Source organism: Pelodiscus sinensis, chromosome 2, assembly GCF_049634645.1.
Source record: "Pelodiscus sinensis isolate JC-2024 chromosome 2, ASM4963464v1, whole genome shotgun sequence".
NCBI lineage: Eukaryota > Metazoa > Chordata > Testudines > Trionychidae > Pelodiscus > Pelodiscus sinensis.
Genome location: NC_134712.1, coordinates 40,473,096 through 40,490,192, shown reverse-complemented (window position 1 = coordinate 40,490,192; position 17,097 = coordinate 40,473,096). Strand labels below are relative to the sequence as shown.

The 17,097-nt window shown below is 39.7% G+C and overlaps 1 protein-coding gene across 5 annotated transcripts in view; it reads right to left on the bottom strand.

The window, feature by feature from the left end:
* Positions 1–1,431: 1,431 nt before the first annotated feature.
* VIRMA (vir like m6A methyltransferase associated) overlaps positions 1,432–17,097 on the bottom strand; it is a 68,272-nt gene continuing 52,606 nt past the window's right edge. For all 5 annotated transcript variants that reach the window (XM_006110999.4, XM_075920373.1, XM_075920375.1 and 2 more), the window contains exons 16-24: positions 16,267–16,484; positions 15,324–15,456; positions 13,925–14,077; positions 13,003–13,163; positions 11,767–11,863; positions 8,586–8,752; positions 7,558–7,889; positions 5,941–6,084; positions 1,432–5,450 (exon numbers count right to left, since the gene is read on the bottom strand). In XM_006110999.4, coding sequence (XP_006111061.1) covers positions 5,293–5,450; positions 5,941–6,084; positions 7,558–7,889; positions 8,586–8,752; positions 11,767–11,863; positions 13,003–13,163; positions 13,925–14,077; positions 15,324–15,456; positions 16,267–16,484 — 1,563 coding nt within the window. In that variant the 3' untranslated portion in view covers positions 1,432–5,292. The remainder of the gene's footprint in view (positions 5,451–5,940; positions 6,085–7,557; positions 7,890–8,585; positions 8,753–11,766; positions 11,864–13,002; positions 13,164–13,924; positions 14,078–15,323; positions 15,457–16,266; positions 16,485–17,097) is intronic.

Sequence of the window (17,097 nt, the reverse complement as noted above, 5' to 3'; positions counted from 1 at the left end):
GGGATGTAAGTGACTAGTTTACTACCCGATACTGGGTAGTCGAGTAGTGACTCAAATAGTCCCGTCCCCCCCCGCTCCTCAGAGGCAGCAAAGGGCGGGCAGAGAGCCAGCTTAAAAGCTGGTTCCCCCCAGCACCCTCTCTGCAGGGGCTCGGGCAAAGGCCCAGACACTGTGCCTCTGCTTTTTAAATGTATTAAAATCTGCCAGGCTCTTAATAAATTTAAAAAGTAGAGATGCAGCTTCTGGGACTAGGCATGAGCCGGGACAGCTGACTCCCGACTTGCGCCCAGTCCCTTCTTCCCCTTCCCCGCTGCGGTTCTACAGTTTCCCTTCTTATCGACTAATCACCCGATTAAAGATTAGCCGATTAAATGCAATTTAACATCGCTAGAATGTTTGTGATGTATCTTAACTTGGGCAAATGTGGATAGTAGTGCTCTGTTTTTACTGTCTCCTTTCCCTTCATTTGCTTTCTTGAACCCTGTTTTTGTGTATTTTTCCTCAGAAGGAAACCAAGCTTGTGACCTAGGAACTTTACATATAGCCCTGAAGTTAATACTAGCTGGGGTCCAAAATGACACACTAGTACTCCTGAACTTAATCCCACCCAGCCCTGCAATCACTCACGGACAGATGAGATTAGTCCTATTTTGCTCAGTGGAATTTTCCTTTGCAAGTATTTTCAGGACTTAAGCATTGTCATAACCACCTTACAAGACTGTTGCTGAACTGAGTGAACATGGAAAAGCAAAGCAGGCCTACCTGTCCTGTTGATCCTTGGACAACTGCTTACACAGGACTGATCAGGAGAGGAGTAAAGGAACCAGATTGTTACTGAAAGATATTTTAGTTATAAAATTCAGCAGAACAATGAAAGCCACTATAGCTATATGGCAGAAGTATATTCAGACTGCTGGAAATAACTTTCACTTCAGCTCCTAACAGATACAAGCAGCAATTAAACAGCTCTGGAACATTGAATATTCAAAGCATTTATGTAAACAAAGATGACGTTGTTTTGGTCTATAGATTTCCATTAGGGAAAAAACACAAGTATACTAGCTGCTGTAACACTGCCTCATTTCTCCTTATTAGAAGTCAATGGGCCTGCTTACAAAGAAAACTGCTGTTCAACACTTACCTGCTCATTTGGCATTAGCCACTTCCAGCATTCTAGTCAGACAACAAAAGTTCCAAGTTAAATGGAAAAGTGGAATTTAATGTTAAACCTGAGTTGCTTAGGGTAAAATTCAATTTAAGTACATCAAATCAAGTCAAATCCAGTATTTACAGCATTATTTCAAGTTAATTTGACCTTGAGAACCCACAAATACTAAATAAGTCCTATGTAACTACAAGTTCTAAAATTACATTTAAAGAAACCGTAGACATACCACTTAGTTTTCAAGTTTGACTAATGATTTACTGAGATTTTGTTTGTCTTGATCAATTTTAGCAGTCTTTTATTTTTCAGTTGGAAAATGACAAGCATCACATGCTGTATTTCAAACTTTCAAGAACCAATATTTACAAGTTGTTCCATAATTGAAGCTTTTTCTTTTCATTCCAGATCTCCAGCCTGAAAACAAATCACTCACATCCTTACTGCAGTTTCATAAGTTGTAAAGTGTCTAAAAATACTTTAAAAAAAAAAACCTCAAACACATGGTTTAAAAGAGCCTGTCTGCTTTACAAAATATTTATGCAATGTTCCTCAATTTAAAAAAATAGCATTAATACCTGTTTACTAGAACATCACCCGTTTTAGTAATTACAGTTGCATTAGTAAAATTCCATCTTCCATGACTGGCTTCAGTATCCTGCTTTTTTCACATTTCAGATTCTTCTACTATTCGTTTTTCTAGCATCTGCTACTTTATACAATATTCAAATATATAGCTACGTGAAACAGTTATTCCCTTTAGCCATGCCCAGTTAATTAGAACAAGTTTATCCAATAGATCATATAAATTCACTGCCTGTGCAAACTAGTAGACTTGGGCCTATGACGTCCATGTTTGTGCACACAAGGCCTCTTCCCACAATTGCTTTCTCTATGGTTTCAGCTAAAACTGTTGATTGCTATTAGACAACAGGGCTAAATAGTGCTTTAAAACATGTTCTTTCTTAGTCTACAGTACACTTTCAAATCTGGTTTTCTGTTTTATATAGGTTCTCATCACCATAGTGCCACAGCCCCTCCCAGTAGTGAATTAAGCACAATGACACACTCAACATGTATGTTTTTTCTCTTTCCTTCCCCAGGAGAAGTGCAGGCAGTGGTTTTGGTAGCTATAGATATATATAAAAATACTCATCCACATAGTGCTATGTAGGAATGTTAGGAAGCCAATAAGTAGCTAATCGTGAAGTCCAGCGGTGTGCAATCTGTGGGTCACGGCTGTCTTCCTGGGGGGGGGAGGTAGCAGCGCCGGTCCAGGCTGCCATTTTGTTTTCAAGGCTCAGTGCCCAACATTCGCGCTGCAGGGGAGCAGACCAGCGCTTTTAATTTAAAGAGGCTGCAATGAAATGTTCCTGGCACCATTTTTGCTCAACCAAAGTTTTCCCAGCCCTGGGGGGTTGCAAATTAAAAAAGGTTGAACACCAATGGTGTAGTCAATGAGAGGAAGCCTCCAGGAATTACTACATTTAAACTGCAGAGCCACAGTGGGGGGTAAGAGCTGGGTAGGCAGGCAGCCCAGCTCCTACTACATTTAAACTACAGAGCCGCAGCAGGGGTAGGTCCTGGACCCGGAGTGAATTAGGACTGAGCTGGACTTGCTCAGTTCTGGCTTGTATCAGGTGCACAGGTGCAGCAGCCTGTGTTTGCAAGCTGGCGCTGGAGCAAGTTTTGTTTGCAGTGGCCAGGGCTGGCCATGAACAGGGGCTGCCCTGGCAGCAGCCCCTGCCCTCTGTGAGCCTGGGCCCACCATAGGTAGAGGCTGCTTCATGGCAGCTTCCCCTCCGCCCTTTTCCCCCACGTAGAGGCAGTAGCACAGAGGAAAGGGGGTAAAGTGGCACCACGAAGCCGGTGCTGGGGGGAGGGGAAACCAACTTTTAAGCTGTCTGCCCCCAGCACCGCCTCCTGCTTCCTTCCCCTTGCTGCCTCTAATACAGAGGCAGCAATGGGGGAGGAATGTGAGTAGTCGACTTGACTACCCAATAAACCTAAGCTTATCTGGTAGTTGACTACTTGAATACATCTCTGGCGCTATGTATTTCTTAGAGAAAGAAAAGTCAAAGAAATATGCCTTGCACTTGGGGTGGAAAGTGGTGAGTGTTTAGTGCTTAATAGCATGTTTGCTGGCTGACCAAAGCAGATTAAGATCAGTTTTATATGGAATGTGAAAACTTGGCCTGGTTCTCATGAAGCTTAAGGCTCCTTTATACCACTGCAGTAGTGTAAAGGTAGCTATGCAAATCAAAATAAATTTCAACAATTATCTTCCATGGGCTAATGTATAGAGCATTTATAATGATAGCTGCAGCTACTAAACCCTTCCTTTCCTAGTAATTATGTGAAACAGATTCCACAGAGATGAAAAAAAGTAAACATCTGAGTTCAAAACAAAGTTTTTGGCATGAAAAATGTGAAAGTGTCTGTACAGATTTGTTGTATGCTCCTAATTTTCAAAACTTTCACTCTTGCATTGTATACCTCAATCATAAGACATCTCAAAAAGTTACACAAGCAGAAAGCCTAACATGTCCCTTAAAGGGAAAAGTTGTATATTTTCTGCTTCCTTAGGAGATTGTTTAGTTTCATGGAAGTGCTTTTAAACTCTGTCAGCAGACTATGAATATTAAGTCCATCTGGCTTCTGTTTATACTGAAGTTCTCTCACCCTATGATTTCCTTGTAGCACAAATTAGAGATAAGGTAGGTGAGGCTATATCTTTTATTGGACCAACTTCAGTTGGTTAGAGAGACAAGCTACACAGAGCTCCTCTTCAGAAGTGAGCTCCCCACGGACCAGGATTTACTGGCTCAAAGCAGCACCAGACCCTGTCAGGACAACAAATGCAAAAGCTGCTGCCATCTCTACAGTGCTACAATGATCAACTCGTTCTGTCCCCCAAACACACCTGTCAAGATCCATGTTACACATGCCTATCACAGCATGTGACATATCCAGTGCACTAAATGCCTCAATTACAGTAACACTGGACAATTCTTATAATCCCAGGTGAAAGTGATAAGAGACAAAAGACACTAAAGCACCTGTGGACGAACATTTCACAACGTGCTCACTTGGTCTGACTTCACAGTCCTCATCCTCAAAGGAAACCTGCACAACACTTTTGAAAAATGAGCCCGAGTGTAAACTTGTGACTTTGCTAGACACTAAAAATTATGATCTTAATAGAGACACTGGATTCAAGGTTATTACAACTATCTGTAACCTACGTTTTTGTCCTCAACATGCCACCTTGAATGGTTCCTTCAAGAGTGTGTTAACTTAGCTAAAACTGTCACCTTATATTTAGTTGTGACACCAATTACCTTTTCCAGACTTGAGAAAGAGCTGTGTGTAAGCTAGAAAGCTGCTCTCTCTACCAGAAGTTGGTCCAATAAAAGATACTCTTTCACGCACCCTGTCTAATATTGTGACAATAGTACTGCATACAAGCAGGCCTTAACATACAGGGTTAGGAGTGGCACACTCAAAAAGTTACACTTTGGACCTTAAACTTACTGAAGTCAATGGAAGTTTTCCTTCCAATGTCAATGAGTGCAGGTTTGTGTTTAATGTATGTAAAGGTGGTATCAGTACTTATCCATAAAGTAGTTTTGTGTTCTTTCCCATATTAAATCTGAGTCAGTCTTTTGCGTTTTCGAGGACCACTTGTAAGATGTACCTCATTCATGTAATAACAGACCAAAAGGAAATTGGGCTGCTGATTCTAAACCTCAGAGGAAAACCTCCAGCTGCCTTATATATTATATCAGCACACCTGTAGCTTGCTTTTGGCACAATAAATATTTTAGAAGATAAATCCTTGAAGTCTTAATACACGTGGGTTCCTTACTCAGTATTGTCTACACGAGTCCACAAAAAAGTTTAAATGTTCTTTCAAAAGGAACAAAAGATATACAGTTGTACACAAAAAGTCTTGAATTTTATTGAAATTTCAAGTCTTGTATCAAACAAAAAAATGCTTTTCTTCAGACAAAAATATTCTCTCGCTGTCTCCAGATACCAATAAAAGTCTAAATTGGTCCTTTAGTGCCTCTTTTTTTTAATCATCATCAAAAGTTCACACTGCTGGGTTGTTCTGTAAAGTCTCATTTTTATCGTGTGAAGGAACGTACGTGGCGACCTCTTCCACTGCCTCCACTTACAAACTTTCCTCTTGAGCCACCACTACCACCACTATTAGCACTTGCCCAAGATGGTCCAATTCCACCACGGCCTCTGGAAGCACGGTCACGAGGACTAGGTCGATAGCCTTAAAGAAAAAGTATTAATGGTGTTAGTGCTAATGGATTAGGCACCATTGAGCTAAGTGCTGAACAAGCGTAAGTGTACATAGTCCCTATCTTGTTGTTTATTTTCTAGTAGGAATGTGAATGGGTAATCTGTTAACTGGTTACCTGGTAAGTATCATCCTTAATGGGTGATGCTTCCCAGGTAACAGTTAACTGCTACCTGGGAGCAGCCCACTCTAGCCTAGTCCGGAGAGGGGCTCCAGACTCTTGTGAGGGGAGGTGGGGCTTCCAGTTCTCAAGCTGGGAGTCAGCAGTCTCACAGGGAGGGATGGGGGTGGTGGAAGTGGCAGGGAGGAGGCTGCTGGCTCCCATCCCAAGCAGCTTGCACCGCCCCCCTCAAGGTTCCTTCCATTCTCTCCTCCCCCGCTCCAGGCTGCTTACTCCCAGCCCACACCCCTGTTTAATCAGCATGATGCCCACTTCTGCGTGCTGTCAAAGAGTACCACACACCTGCAGAGCTTAATGGCCTCAATGGTGGCAGTGGGCCCCTGTTAAAATTGCTCTGACCCCCTCTGCTTTCATTGTAGGTTCCTCGTGGTGTACTCTGTGCACTCCAGCTTGAACCCCGGGCTCCTTCACGACGGCTGTAATTTCCTAAACACAAAACACAAATGTTGAACAGCGCTCTGAGATTGTCTGCATTTTAATCTCTGCAACGTTTATCTAGTAGTAGGCTGCAGTACATGACTAGTCTACTAGCAATAACTGTATTCAAACAAGACAAGAAGAATGTTATCTACACACAACACCAACATTTTAAATGATATAAGGGACTCCCGATGCCTAATCTATAGGGAGACTGATGCATTAAGTCTCCCTAAAGATGGGCTGAATCTACATCATATGCACCAAGGTAGATACTGTGTTAACACTGTCAAGCCTAAAGGAACCCAAAGTACACTGTTATGCTTTGGAGATGTGAAGAACTTCCTCAATATACCAAGCGCCTAATGAGCTTTGTACAGATGAGTAGCTTTACTGGTTTGATGTGGTCACATCATGAAACTCATTCAAGAGGCCACATATCATACAGGCTGCCTGTGTCCTAATAGCTAGAAGACAGTCTCACTAATAACAAAGCCAAACAAGGCTCAAAGCAGTGAAGACGTCAGATTCCAAGAAAGATGTTAAGGGGGAAGACTCAAGAGGCTGCGATTAACCTAGACTAATGTCAGATCTCTCATTGTTAGCAGCAGGAGTGAAACCTGCTCTCTGCCACTGCATACTCTTGTGGCAAAGCCTCTTCTGCAGCACACAGAAATGTATCTGGTTTTTAATTTACGGACTCAAATATAATGAACAATAGGATCTGTAAAGTAGTTTGACAGTAGACTCATGCAAATCCCAGTTACAGAATATTTTATCCATTGAACACTGCCCGGAACATTTTCACTCTTCCATGTGTCTCAGTATTTTTGTAGCAACTGCATTACGGAAGCTGCAATGGCAAAGCTGGCAAGTGGCTTGAGATCGTGGCACCCAGAAAGCTGTTGGGGATTTTGCATCTGGGAAGTGGTTGAATCTCCTCCCCCACCCAAAAAAAGGGGGTGTGTTTTCACCAAGTGAAAAAAAACTAAAAAACAACTTCAAATAAGTCAATTCAAAATGTTTTTGGCATTTCTGAAAAAAAAAATGCAATTGGAAACTTCACCAAATTCAACTCTAATTTGCACAGTTTGTGCCAAAAAATAAAATAAAATACATTTTTGGCAAATTTGCTATTCGTCACAAAAAATAAAGTTTCAATGAGCTCCAGTTTGAGCATCATTGGAGGTAGAAGAGAATGCCTTATGGGACACTGGAGCATTTTATTAACAGTGCTGTGGGCAATACAAAGGTGGAAAGAAATGTCCATCTAGCCCCATAACTTTTCATGGCCATACAACAGAATGAGATCAAAGAGTGAAGATCTAGGTAAAATCTTTTCCAAAAATACCACCAGTATTTATTAAATACCATAATAAAAAACAGTTATAGCTTTGGTTTAACTCCAGCATGCACTAGAGAAGCATTTTATCCTAGACAGTAATCCATTTATTCCAAATCGTCATACAAGAGGCAACTTACCTTTTGAAGCAGGTGGTGTAAAGAATCTATTCTGACTGTGAAAAGCTCCCCGTCCTCCACGATTCCCTGAGAATCCACCACGTGAAGAAATCTTCTGGGATACTTTTGGTGGCCTTTTAGGTGGTGGTATCCCATCTGGAGGGACCACTTCTTTGCTTTCTGCAGCAACAAAATCGTCCACATGCATAGAAGGTGGTCGGCTTGTATTCTGTTTCCTCTGACGAAAGATATCATGTGGTCGAATACCTTGTCCAAATCCTCCCCGACCTCTTCCTCTGGGAGGTGGCACAACATGTGCTCTCTTTGCAGGTTCTATGTACTCAGATTTTCCACTATATAAGCAAAACAAAATTAACAAGATTATTTAGTGACTTAAGAATTTATTCCATCTCATTCTCAGTACATACTCAGTATTTAATAGACACTTAAATTCATAATTTAAAAATTGTGGAACATAATCATATCTTGATAGTTAAGCTTAATATTGTAGGCAAGCCCTTTGTAGAAGTCTTTGCTCCCTCATACTTCTTAAATATGCATCATCCATAATATCTCACTATCAAACTATACAGCTTTCAGTAGACTGCTCAAAAACCAGCTTGTTGTTAGTACATAATATCCATCTCAACTTTAAGTATCTACGTATCTGCAGGAAGGTATATCCCACTCAGCTAGAACAGTGTTTCTCAACGTTTTTTATAAAGTACCACTTTTTCAAAAAAAGAATTGTAAGTACCCTCAGTACCTACAGTTTTCAGACACACAACTTTTTTCTACCATTGCAACACATTTGTTTAAACAACTTAATCATAGGCGGGCAGGCAATGAAATTTTTGGGAGTAAAAAGTCCAAAAATAATAAAGCGCTGTAAAACGTAAAACTAAAATTCAGTTTTCTCCAAATTTCAATTGTGTTGACGTACCCCCCCCAGACTTCTCTCGAGTACCCCTAAGGATATTCGAACCACCGATTGAGAAACACTGAGCTAGACTACTTTAAATATAGTCAAAGTCAGCAATACAACTTACCTTGAAGTTATAAAGGTCTCATGCTTGTGTTTGCCAAGTTTGAACCCTTTTGTGGTTTTTGTCCTACCAGGAGATGACGGTTCTGACAAAAATGATCTCTCCAGTTCTGCTTGCAAGTCAAAGTCACTGCAGCCTCTCTCAGAGAGTTCAATTAAGTCTACTTTTACCTGCAATGATAGAATACAGTTACACTATCACAGTCATAACCAACAACACTGAATAACACTTCTCATTTAAAAAATACTGAAGTGCAGCTGCATAGAAGTAACTCAGCTAAGGTCCCATCCTGCTCTGCAGTCCCTCACAAGAGCACAAAGCCCCAGTCGGGCCTTCAACTCCAGTCATGTGAGCTGGCAGAAAAGAAGCAACACCAAATAGCAGGAGCTACAGCAGCAGCTCTTGTTCAGGCCTGGACCTCAGCAATAGCAAAGCCTAAGGTTCAGATTTTGAATTTGACAGTCTGCTATCTGATTCAATTAAAACTCCAGCCTAGCAAGCAATCTCACAAATTCAGTAATGTGACTTCTGGGAGGGAGGAAAACACAGGAAGAGATAGTTTGCTAAGGAAGAAGTTTATTTACATAATATCTCTCTTTGTATATCAGCAAGAAGAAAGGAAGGTAAAAATATGAAAAGATGAATAAGAATCAAGTTTGAGATGAGAGATATTTGATAGTTTCTCCAAGTATGGAAATTGAAAAGTCTGTTGTTTCCATTAGTCTCGCCTAATTTCAAAAGCAGTAACTCCCAGGAATAATATCTGACCTATGATACACTCACAGCATAATTTTTTTAATCAAAATATTGAGGTCTGTGTAGATAGACAAATGAAGTTTTTACAAATAATTCAGCCTGTAACTATGAACTTTTCTTAAATTTTGATAGAGTACAAGTTCTTTGAGGAAAAGAATTGCCTTTTCTGTTATGTGTATACAACTCCTAGCACAATCCTAATCAAAATTTCTGAATACTCCTGCAGTATGAAAAAGAGAAAGGAAAAAAATCATTTCCCCTAGCTAACTTACATACCTAAGTGTCAAACAGCTCTAAAAAGTGATAAAGATCATTCAAGAACAACCATACTAGGTCAGATGAAAGGCCCATTTAAGCACAGTATCCTGTCTACCAACAGTGGCCAATGCCAGATGCCCCAGGTAATGAACAGAAGAGTGATCATCAAGTGATCCATCCCAGTTGTTCATTCCCAGTTTCCCAGGATAGGAACTACCATGCCTGCCCATTCTGACTAATAGCCATTAATGGACCTATACTCCATACATTTATCTAGTTCTTTTATGAACCCTGTTATAGTCTTGGCCTACACAACATCCTCTAGCAAGGAGTCCTACAGGATGACTGTATATTCTCTAAAGAAATACTTGTGTTTGTTTAAACCTGTGGTCTACTGATTTCAGTTGATGACCCCTAGTTCTTGTGTTATAAGGAGTAAATCAATTTCCTTATTTATTTTTCCACTGCAGTTATGATTTTATAGACCTCTCTTATGTCTTCTCTTACTCATTTCTTTGCCAAACTGAAAAATCTTATTATTTCTCCTCATATGAAAGCTGTTCCATGCCCTAATCATTTTTGTTGCCCTTTACTGAAATATTTCCAATTCCAATATATCTTTTGAGATTAGATGACCATATCTGCACCTAGTATACAAGATGTGGGCATACAATGGATTTATATAGAAGCAATAGGATATGCTCTGTTTTATTCTCCATCCCATTCTTAATGATTCCCAAAACTGTTAGCTTTTTTGACTGCCACTGCATGCTGAGTGGATATTTTCACAGAACTATCCATAGTGACTCCAAGATCTCATTCTTGAGTGGCAACAACTATGTAGACCCCATCACTTTATTATGTATAGTTGGGATGTTTTCCTATGTGCTTTACTTTGCATTTATCAACATTGAATTTCATCTGCCATTTTGTTGCCCAGTCGCCCAGTTCTGAGAGTTCCCTTTGTCATTCTTGGCTGTCTACTTCGGACTTAACTATCTTGAGTAGTTTTCTTATTGTCTGCAAGTTTTGCCACCTCATTGTTTCTCTCTTTTTCCAGTGCATTTATTAATATGTTAATCAGCACTGGTCCTAGTACAGACTCCTCAGGGGACACCATTAGTTACCTCTCTTCATTCTTATTCCTTCCCCTTGTTTCCTGTCTTTTAACCAGTTACCCATCTGAAAGAGGACTATCCTATTACCCCATGACACCTTACTTTACACCTTATAGCCTTTAGTGAGAGACCTTGTCACAGGCTTTCTGAAAATCTATGGTAATTGTGTATCCATATTAATGATTCTGGAAAAAATTAGTATTATCAGTATTCCAAAGACCTCAGTGATTTTCTATCTGCTTCTGCATACGCTTAAATAGGTACAATATTCATCTCTAAGGGGTGCCAGCCAGTATCAGATTGTAGGGCAATGGCAGGAAGAATGAGCCATTCACCTAAATGGTATCACTGAGGCCCACTGGTAACCCTCCTTTTTAATTATCTCAGTTCTTAACAAGTACTGAGGCTGGTCCAGCCTCTTCCTGCTCTACCCTCTGCTACTCTAAAAATCCCATCCTCTTTCCCTGTTTAGATTAAGACTGTTTAGATTAAGGATGTTAAGGACTAGTTGACTCCCCGCCTTGCTGCCTCTATCTGAAAGAGACAGCAAAGGAGTGTGGGGAGGGGGGTAAGGAGATACTTCAAAGTAGCAGCGCCACCCGGAGCCCAGGGTCAGCTGGGGACTCCCAGGCTCCGTGCGGCATTTCAGCGGAACCTGGGATCAGCTGGAGAGTCCCCTGCTGACCCCAGGCTGCATTAGGACGCTTCCGCTTTGAAATGCACAAGAGCCCCTGCATTTCAAAGTTGGCACACCTGCATGCAGCCCGGAGTCAGTGGGACTTCCCGCTGGTCCTGGGCTGCACGTGGAGTTCCGCATTCCTCCTTTGAAATGTATATTTCAATATACATTTGAAATATACATTTCAAAGGAGGAATGCAGAAGAAGTGCCTATCAACTTTTCGACTAGTAAATTAACCGATATTTAACATCCTTAGTTTAGATACATATTGAGGGAGCAATAGGGAAAATATCTTGTAAACAAATTCTACTTTCAGCTTAACAAGGAATGCATTTATAACTATTTTTTCTCAGTTTTAATTAAGCTTTTTACCATATCCAGATCAGTGTCAATTTCTTCAGCCTGGAATGGCGAGAACCACATAGATTTCAGTTGGTCATCCATCACATCTGCCAACACATATGTTGTCCTGTAACAATGATTATAAAACATAAGCTTCAGCAAAAGTAGCAAATGTACTGTAAGTACTGTATTACTAATATAGTAATTAGAAAACTGAACTGAAAAAGCCTTCAGTTGTAATTACATCTCATGAAATCATACTGTGATGGGGCATCTGCCCCACACTGGCCCTTTAAGGGTTAAAACCCAACCCTGAGAGAAGGCTAAGAGAGTGGAGCCTGCAGATGGGGCAAATACAGTCAATTAGGGCCCAACTGGGGCTGTATAAAGGGCTCCTGGAGGGAAGGAAAACACACACTCTTGCTCTAGCTGGGGAGCAGGAGGAACTTGGCTCCTAGGGGAACTGGATGCTTCCTGAGACTCAGAAGTTCTGGGAAGAGGCAGGCAGAGCTGGGGAGCTCTGGCTGCCCTCACTCCCAAGCTGCAGGGCCTGAGGCAAGGCCTGAGAGTACTGGGCTGCAGGGAGACGGCCAGGATAGGCAATGACAGCAGGTCCACAGCCCCTTGCTAATGGTGAGTGGCCATTTCAGACTGCAGTTTTCCCCTGTAGCAGGGGCTAGATGAAGACTGGCAGTGGGTCACTGAGGCAAGGGGAATTGGGAGTTCCCTGAGACTGGAGGACCCCAGAGTGCAGGAGCACTGACCTAAGACAGTCTGAGGAGGAAAGGGCACTATGGCCAGGAAGGGACATAAAGCTGAACCAGCAGAAGACCTGCAACAGTGGCTGGGACACGGAACAGCAGAGAGCACTCTGAGGCAGGAGTGCTGATTCCCTGAGTGGCCGCCATGAGGCAGCATGGCAGTAAGCAGTTGCCATGTGACACATACTATACTGTTATATTTAAATTTCACCTGATCTATGAGCAAGGCTGCCTACAAAAGAACAGGCCTTAAATTTTTTAAATGCTAATTTAGTGAAGAGCCACTGTGGGAGAAATCCTTAAAATTAGCATTTATAAGAATTTCCATTTAGAAGGAATTATCATAGTTTGTTCTTCTCCAATGAAGATATACTAATAACAGCAGTAAGCTGACAGACTATGAAGCACAAAACCTAGAAAATCCAGCTCAGGATATACCAATCCATAAACTGTTGCATTTTCCCAAGTTAAGCACATTCAGCCTCCAACGTATTTACTTTTTTACCTATTATTAAACAGATTCTGGAGAGAATCTGGTGCAGAAAGAACCGGTTCTACATCTTGGTCACTCAGAGGACAAGGATCGCCTGCTGATTCCAACATCTGCCGAAGTCCAACTACATTGTCCAACAAGGATTCAAGGCTGTCGTCTTCTTTAGAACGTTCCTGTATAAGAGATACCACAATCAGACACACTTTTCCAAAGAGGAGAATTTAGAACATACAACATTAAGTTTCTGCCAGATGGAAAAGCAAATGCTTCACAGACTATTTTCTGCACACTATGTTCCATCCATCTATCCAGTCCTCAAAAATGAACAGATCCAGCAAAGCAGATAGCACAACAGAGGGCACCCTACTACCTTAAAAAACATAAAACAAATAGCACTCCCCATTCCTGATGGAGTCTAGCCTTTGTTTACCTACCAATTGACTTGCAGTGGCTAAGAGAGACACCTGGTGGGTGCAGTAATATTGTTTATTGAACCAACTTATATTGGTGAGAGAAAAGCTTTTGTGCTTACACAGAGCTTTTCTTCTGCAGTGGCTAGACAACTACTTTAATAAACTGATCCCAGCACACCAATCATCTCCCTACCCGTTTTAGTCACCTGTTATCTCGTCATATATAAAGCTCTCAAGGGCATGGATTATCATCTCATATGCGAAAACAGTGTCTTAGCACAAGGAGGCCCCAAGCCCTGTTAAGGGACTCTTGGAATTAAAAGGTACAAATAATAAATAAAAACAAAGCCAACATAAAAACAATTCTGAGCACCACTTATAAAACCGTTCTCACGCATTTCATTAGCTATTGCATATCATCATGAGCCCTCTTAACAAATAAGTAGACATGCATCTATGTGTACACACTTAAAGTTCAGCTAAGGACACAACAGGAACTTAATTATTCAAAACCGTTTTACCAAAACATGTTTCTCCAGTTCAAGGAGTAAATTTTCTGGAGTTTCTTCTTTGTTCTGTAATAAATGTTTTAACTCTGCTGTTGTAAGACCCAGCGTTCTGGTGGGATGAGAACCATCTACTTCCATAAGACTTGCATCATCTCCACAACATCCCTGAAAAATGTCAAATGCTACAGCTAAATTTATTTTTTTAAATAAAAAATTAGATGCTCTGACAGCTCTACAAAATGAACAGCTACTCAGACAAACTTTAGAACAGAACAGAACAATATGGAAATTCAGTGGATTTCCACTGAATAGTTTTTGATGAATATGCTGTGATTCTGTGCAACAAACACATGCAAACAAACAAAAGATAATATTGCAGTTCAACTAATGGAGAGACAATACACCAAAATTTAGGAGGAAGATTTTTTTAAATCTATTCTTAGTGATTTAATATAAAAAAAGTATACTCAAGAGGACATGGTTAGCTCATCTCACCTATATTTCATGTACATCGAAAATAGGCTTGTCAGGGCATTGTTAATGTTTCCGGTTTTTTCTATCCACATACTGATTTTGAATTGTGTGTTTTAATTTAAACACACACACACACACACACACACACAGAGCAAATCTCTTGTCATGACAAACTCAGATCCAAATAGTGGACACAATATCATGCCAACCACTTCAGAAACTTCACCTAAGGAACTCTGCAGAATCATCTGTAATGGGTCTTATACACTTACATGCCCCTAACATTACAAATTATGTTTAAGAAATAAAACTAACTTCTCTCACACAAGTATATTTCACTATTGCTACACTCATTACAGTTTTCATCTCATGTTAGTTAAATAATCAAGTCTGTGAAATCCTACTCAAAGTTCTTTGAAATTGTTCTGACAAGTCGTAACAACAGGCATTCAAGTATTTGAACTGTTGTTTTGGGGATTTTTTTTGGAAATTAATGTAAAAATAGAAAGGAATTTATTTCTGAACTTCAGTAAATTTGAAAGATGAAACAAACAACTATCATAGTAGGGGCAGAAATATGGGAAAAGCAAGCATGCCAAATATTAAAATCAATGTAAAAATCAAAAATTGTTTCAACACAAACTGAATTCTTGATCAAAATGTGTGAAGGCCAGATGACTGCATTTTCTCCATGAGGAATACAAACGAATTTTCACATGCTAAGAAAAATGCTACTCTTTATTAACAAACATTCTTTGTAATGTGCAGCAGATTTTGTTAAGCGATAAAGGATGCACTATTGATGGAAAAACGTATCCAAAACTTTACAGCGAAGTGCCTTTTGAGCTAGTAGTTTTTACTTTTTCATCACCTCTTATCTCTAACAAAGCAGTGCTTCGAAAACATTTGAAAAAATGTTCCACATATAATCACTTACCAGTGTGTCAGAGTTAAGAATTTGTCTCATAAAATCCAAAAAAGAAGAGGCCAGTTCACCTGTATCCTTACTAAAGCTGTTTACTACTCGCTTCAATACGGTATACAGAGCATGGTTGTGTTTTCTGAGAGAGCTGTTTTCAAAATAAAAAGAGAGGGGAAATTATATACTGCATCTCGCAATCGCTGCATTTTATTTAATTGTAAAAAGAAAAGTTGCATAAGGAAAATAACTGAGGTAACAGATTATTGTGCAAAATAAACTTAAATTTTTCTAAGATGCAGTGTGACAACCACTATGTATCCATCCTCACAAAAGAGGGACTATGCCAAAAAACACACCACCCCATGATGATATCAGGTCTTGTTATCAGAGAACAAAAATGACACAAACAATTCAATACCCATCTAGTCAAAATCACTCTCTCTTATCTGTCCCACTGTAATATTTTCTATAATATATTATGAAGTTTTTCTCATCAGGAAGTATTTCTGCATAGGAAATAATTTGTAATACTTTTGACAACCAAGAAACAAAAATTGTGCCCCTCAAAATGATAATTACAACTGTTATCAGGCAGTTGGGAAACCATGTAGTCCAATGCCTATGACTCTCCACTGGGATTCGCAATATCCAAGCTCTATTCCTGACTCTGTCTCTGACCTATTGTGTGGCCTTCAGCAAGTCTCTTCATATCTCTGTGCCTCCAATTTTCCTCCCAACTTTTTCTGTCATATCTATTTAGATTGTACTCTTCAGAGGAGGAACTACCTTATGTGTTTGTAAGTGCCTAGCACAATGGGGCTCCACTCTCGTGTGGGGCTGCTAGACACTATTACAATACAAATAATAAGTCAGAATAAAAATATTCACTCTTTAGATCTTTGTTTAAAAAATTTGATCTGAATTTAAAATTCTAGATCATTCAATTATAAAGCAGTACCTCTTTAAGTGGTAGAATCCATAATCATGCTCTGTAAGGAACATCATTGTCCTCATACATGTCAGGAGACAATTATAACTCGTCTCTGTATTAGCAAGTGTTTCCATCAGACAGTCACAGATTAAGGACATCAATTCTTTGTTTGGTAATGAATTGGAGAGCTGTTCTAATTCAGAAACAGATCCCTCTGAGGAATTTGGCAAAATCAGTGCGATGTCCTGTAAAGAAAAAACACCACTACTTGATAATCATTAAAATACCCTTTGTGTGTAGAGATGGTAAATACTGACCATACATTTAGATTATATACTTTCATTTTCATGAAGAAAACAATAAATTCGCTACATATAGAGGCCTGCACAGATACAAAATTCGTATCCATATCTACAAAAATGAGCATAGGATACCTGCATCCACAGATGCAGATAGCCATGGATATAAAGTGGGTATCTGCAAATTTGCAGGGCTCTAGCTATGTATCTACCTAGAAACTTAAAAGTGTATTGGATTTTTAAAATAATATATTCAAAATTAAAATAAATACTTAGTACTTATAACTCACAAAATAGTCTATATTAAAGTTCAAACTGCAATTTTTTAATCTTTTGAGCTGAGCAAATACATTTCACAAAGAAGATTCTGAAATTGTCAGGCTTATTGATTTACTGGTTTGTTACCAACAAAAGAAATCCAAAATATAAAAAGATAGTTTAAGTGATACAATTACTGGTCTTGTGAGTTTTTTTTTAATAATACATAGGCTTAAAATGCTGGCTAAGATACTAGTGTAGAGCATTGCTAGAAACATTCATTAACTGTTTTTAAAGGATT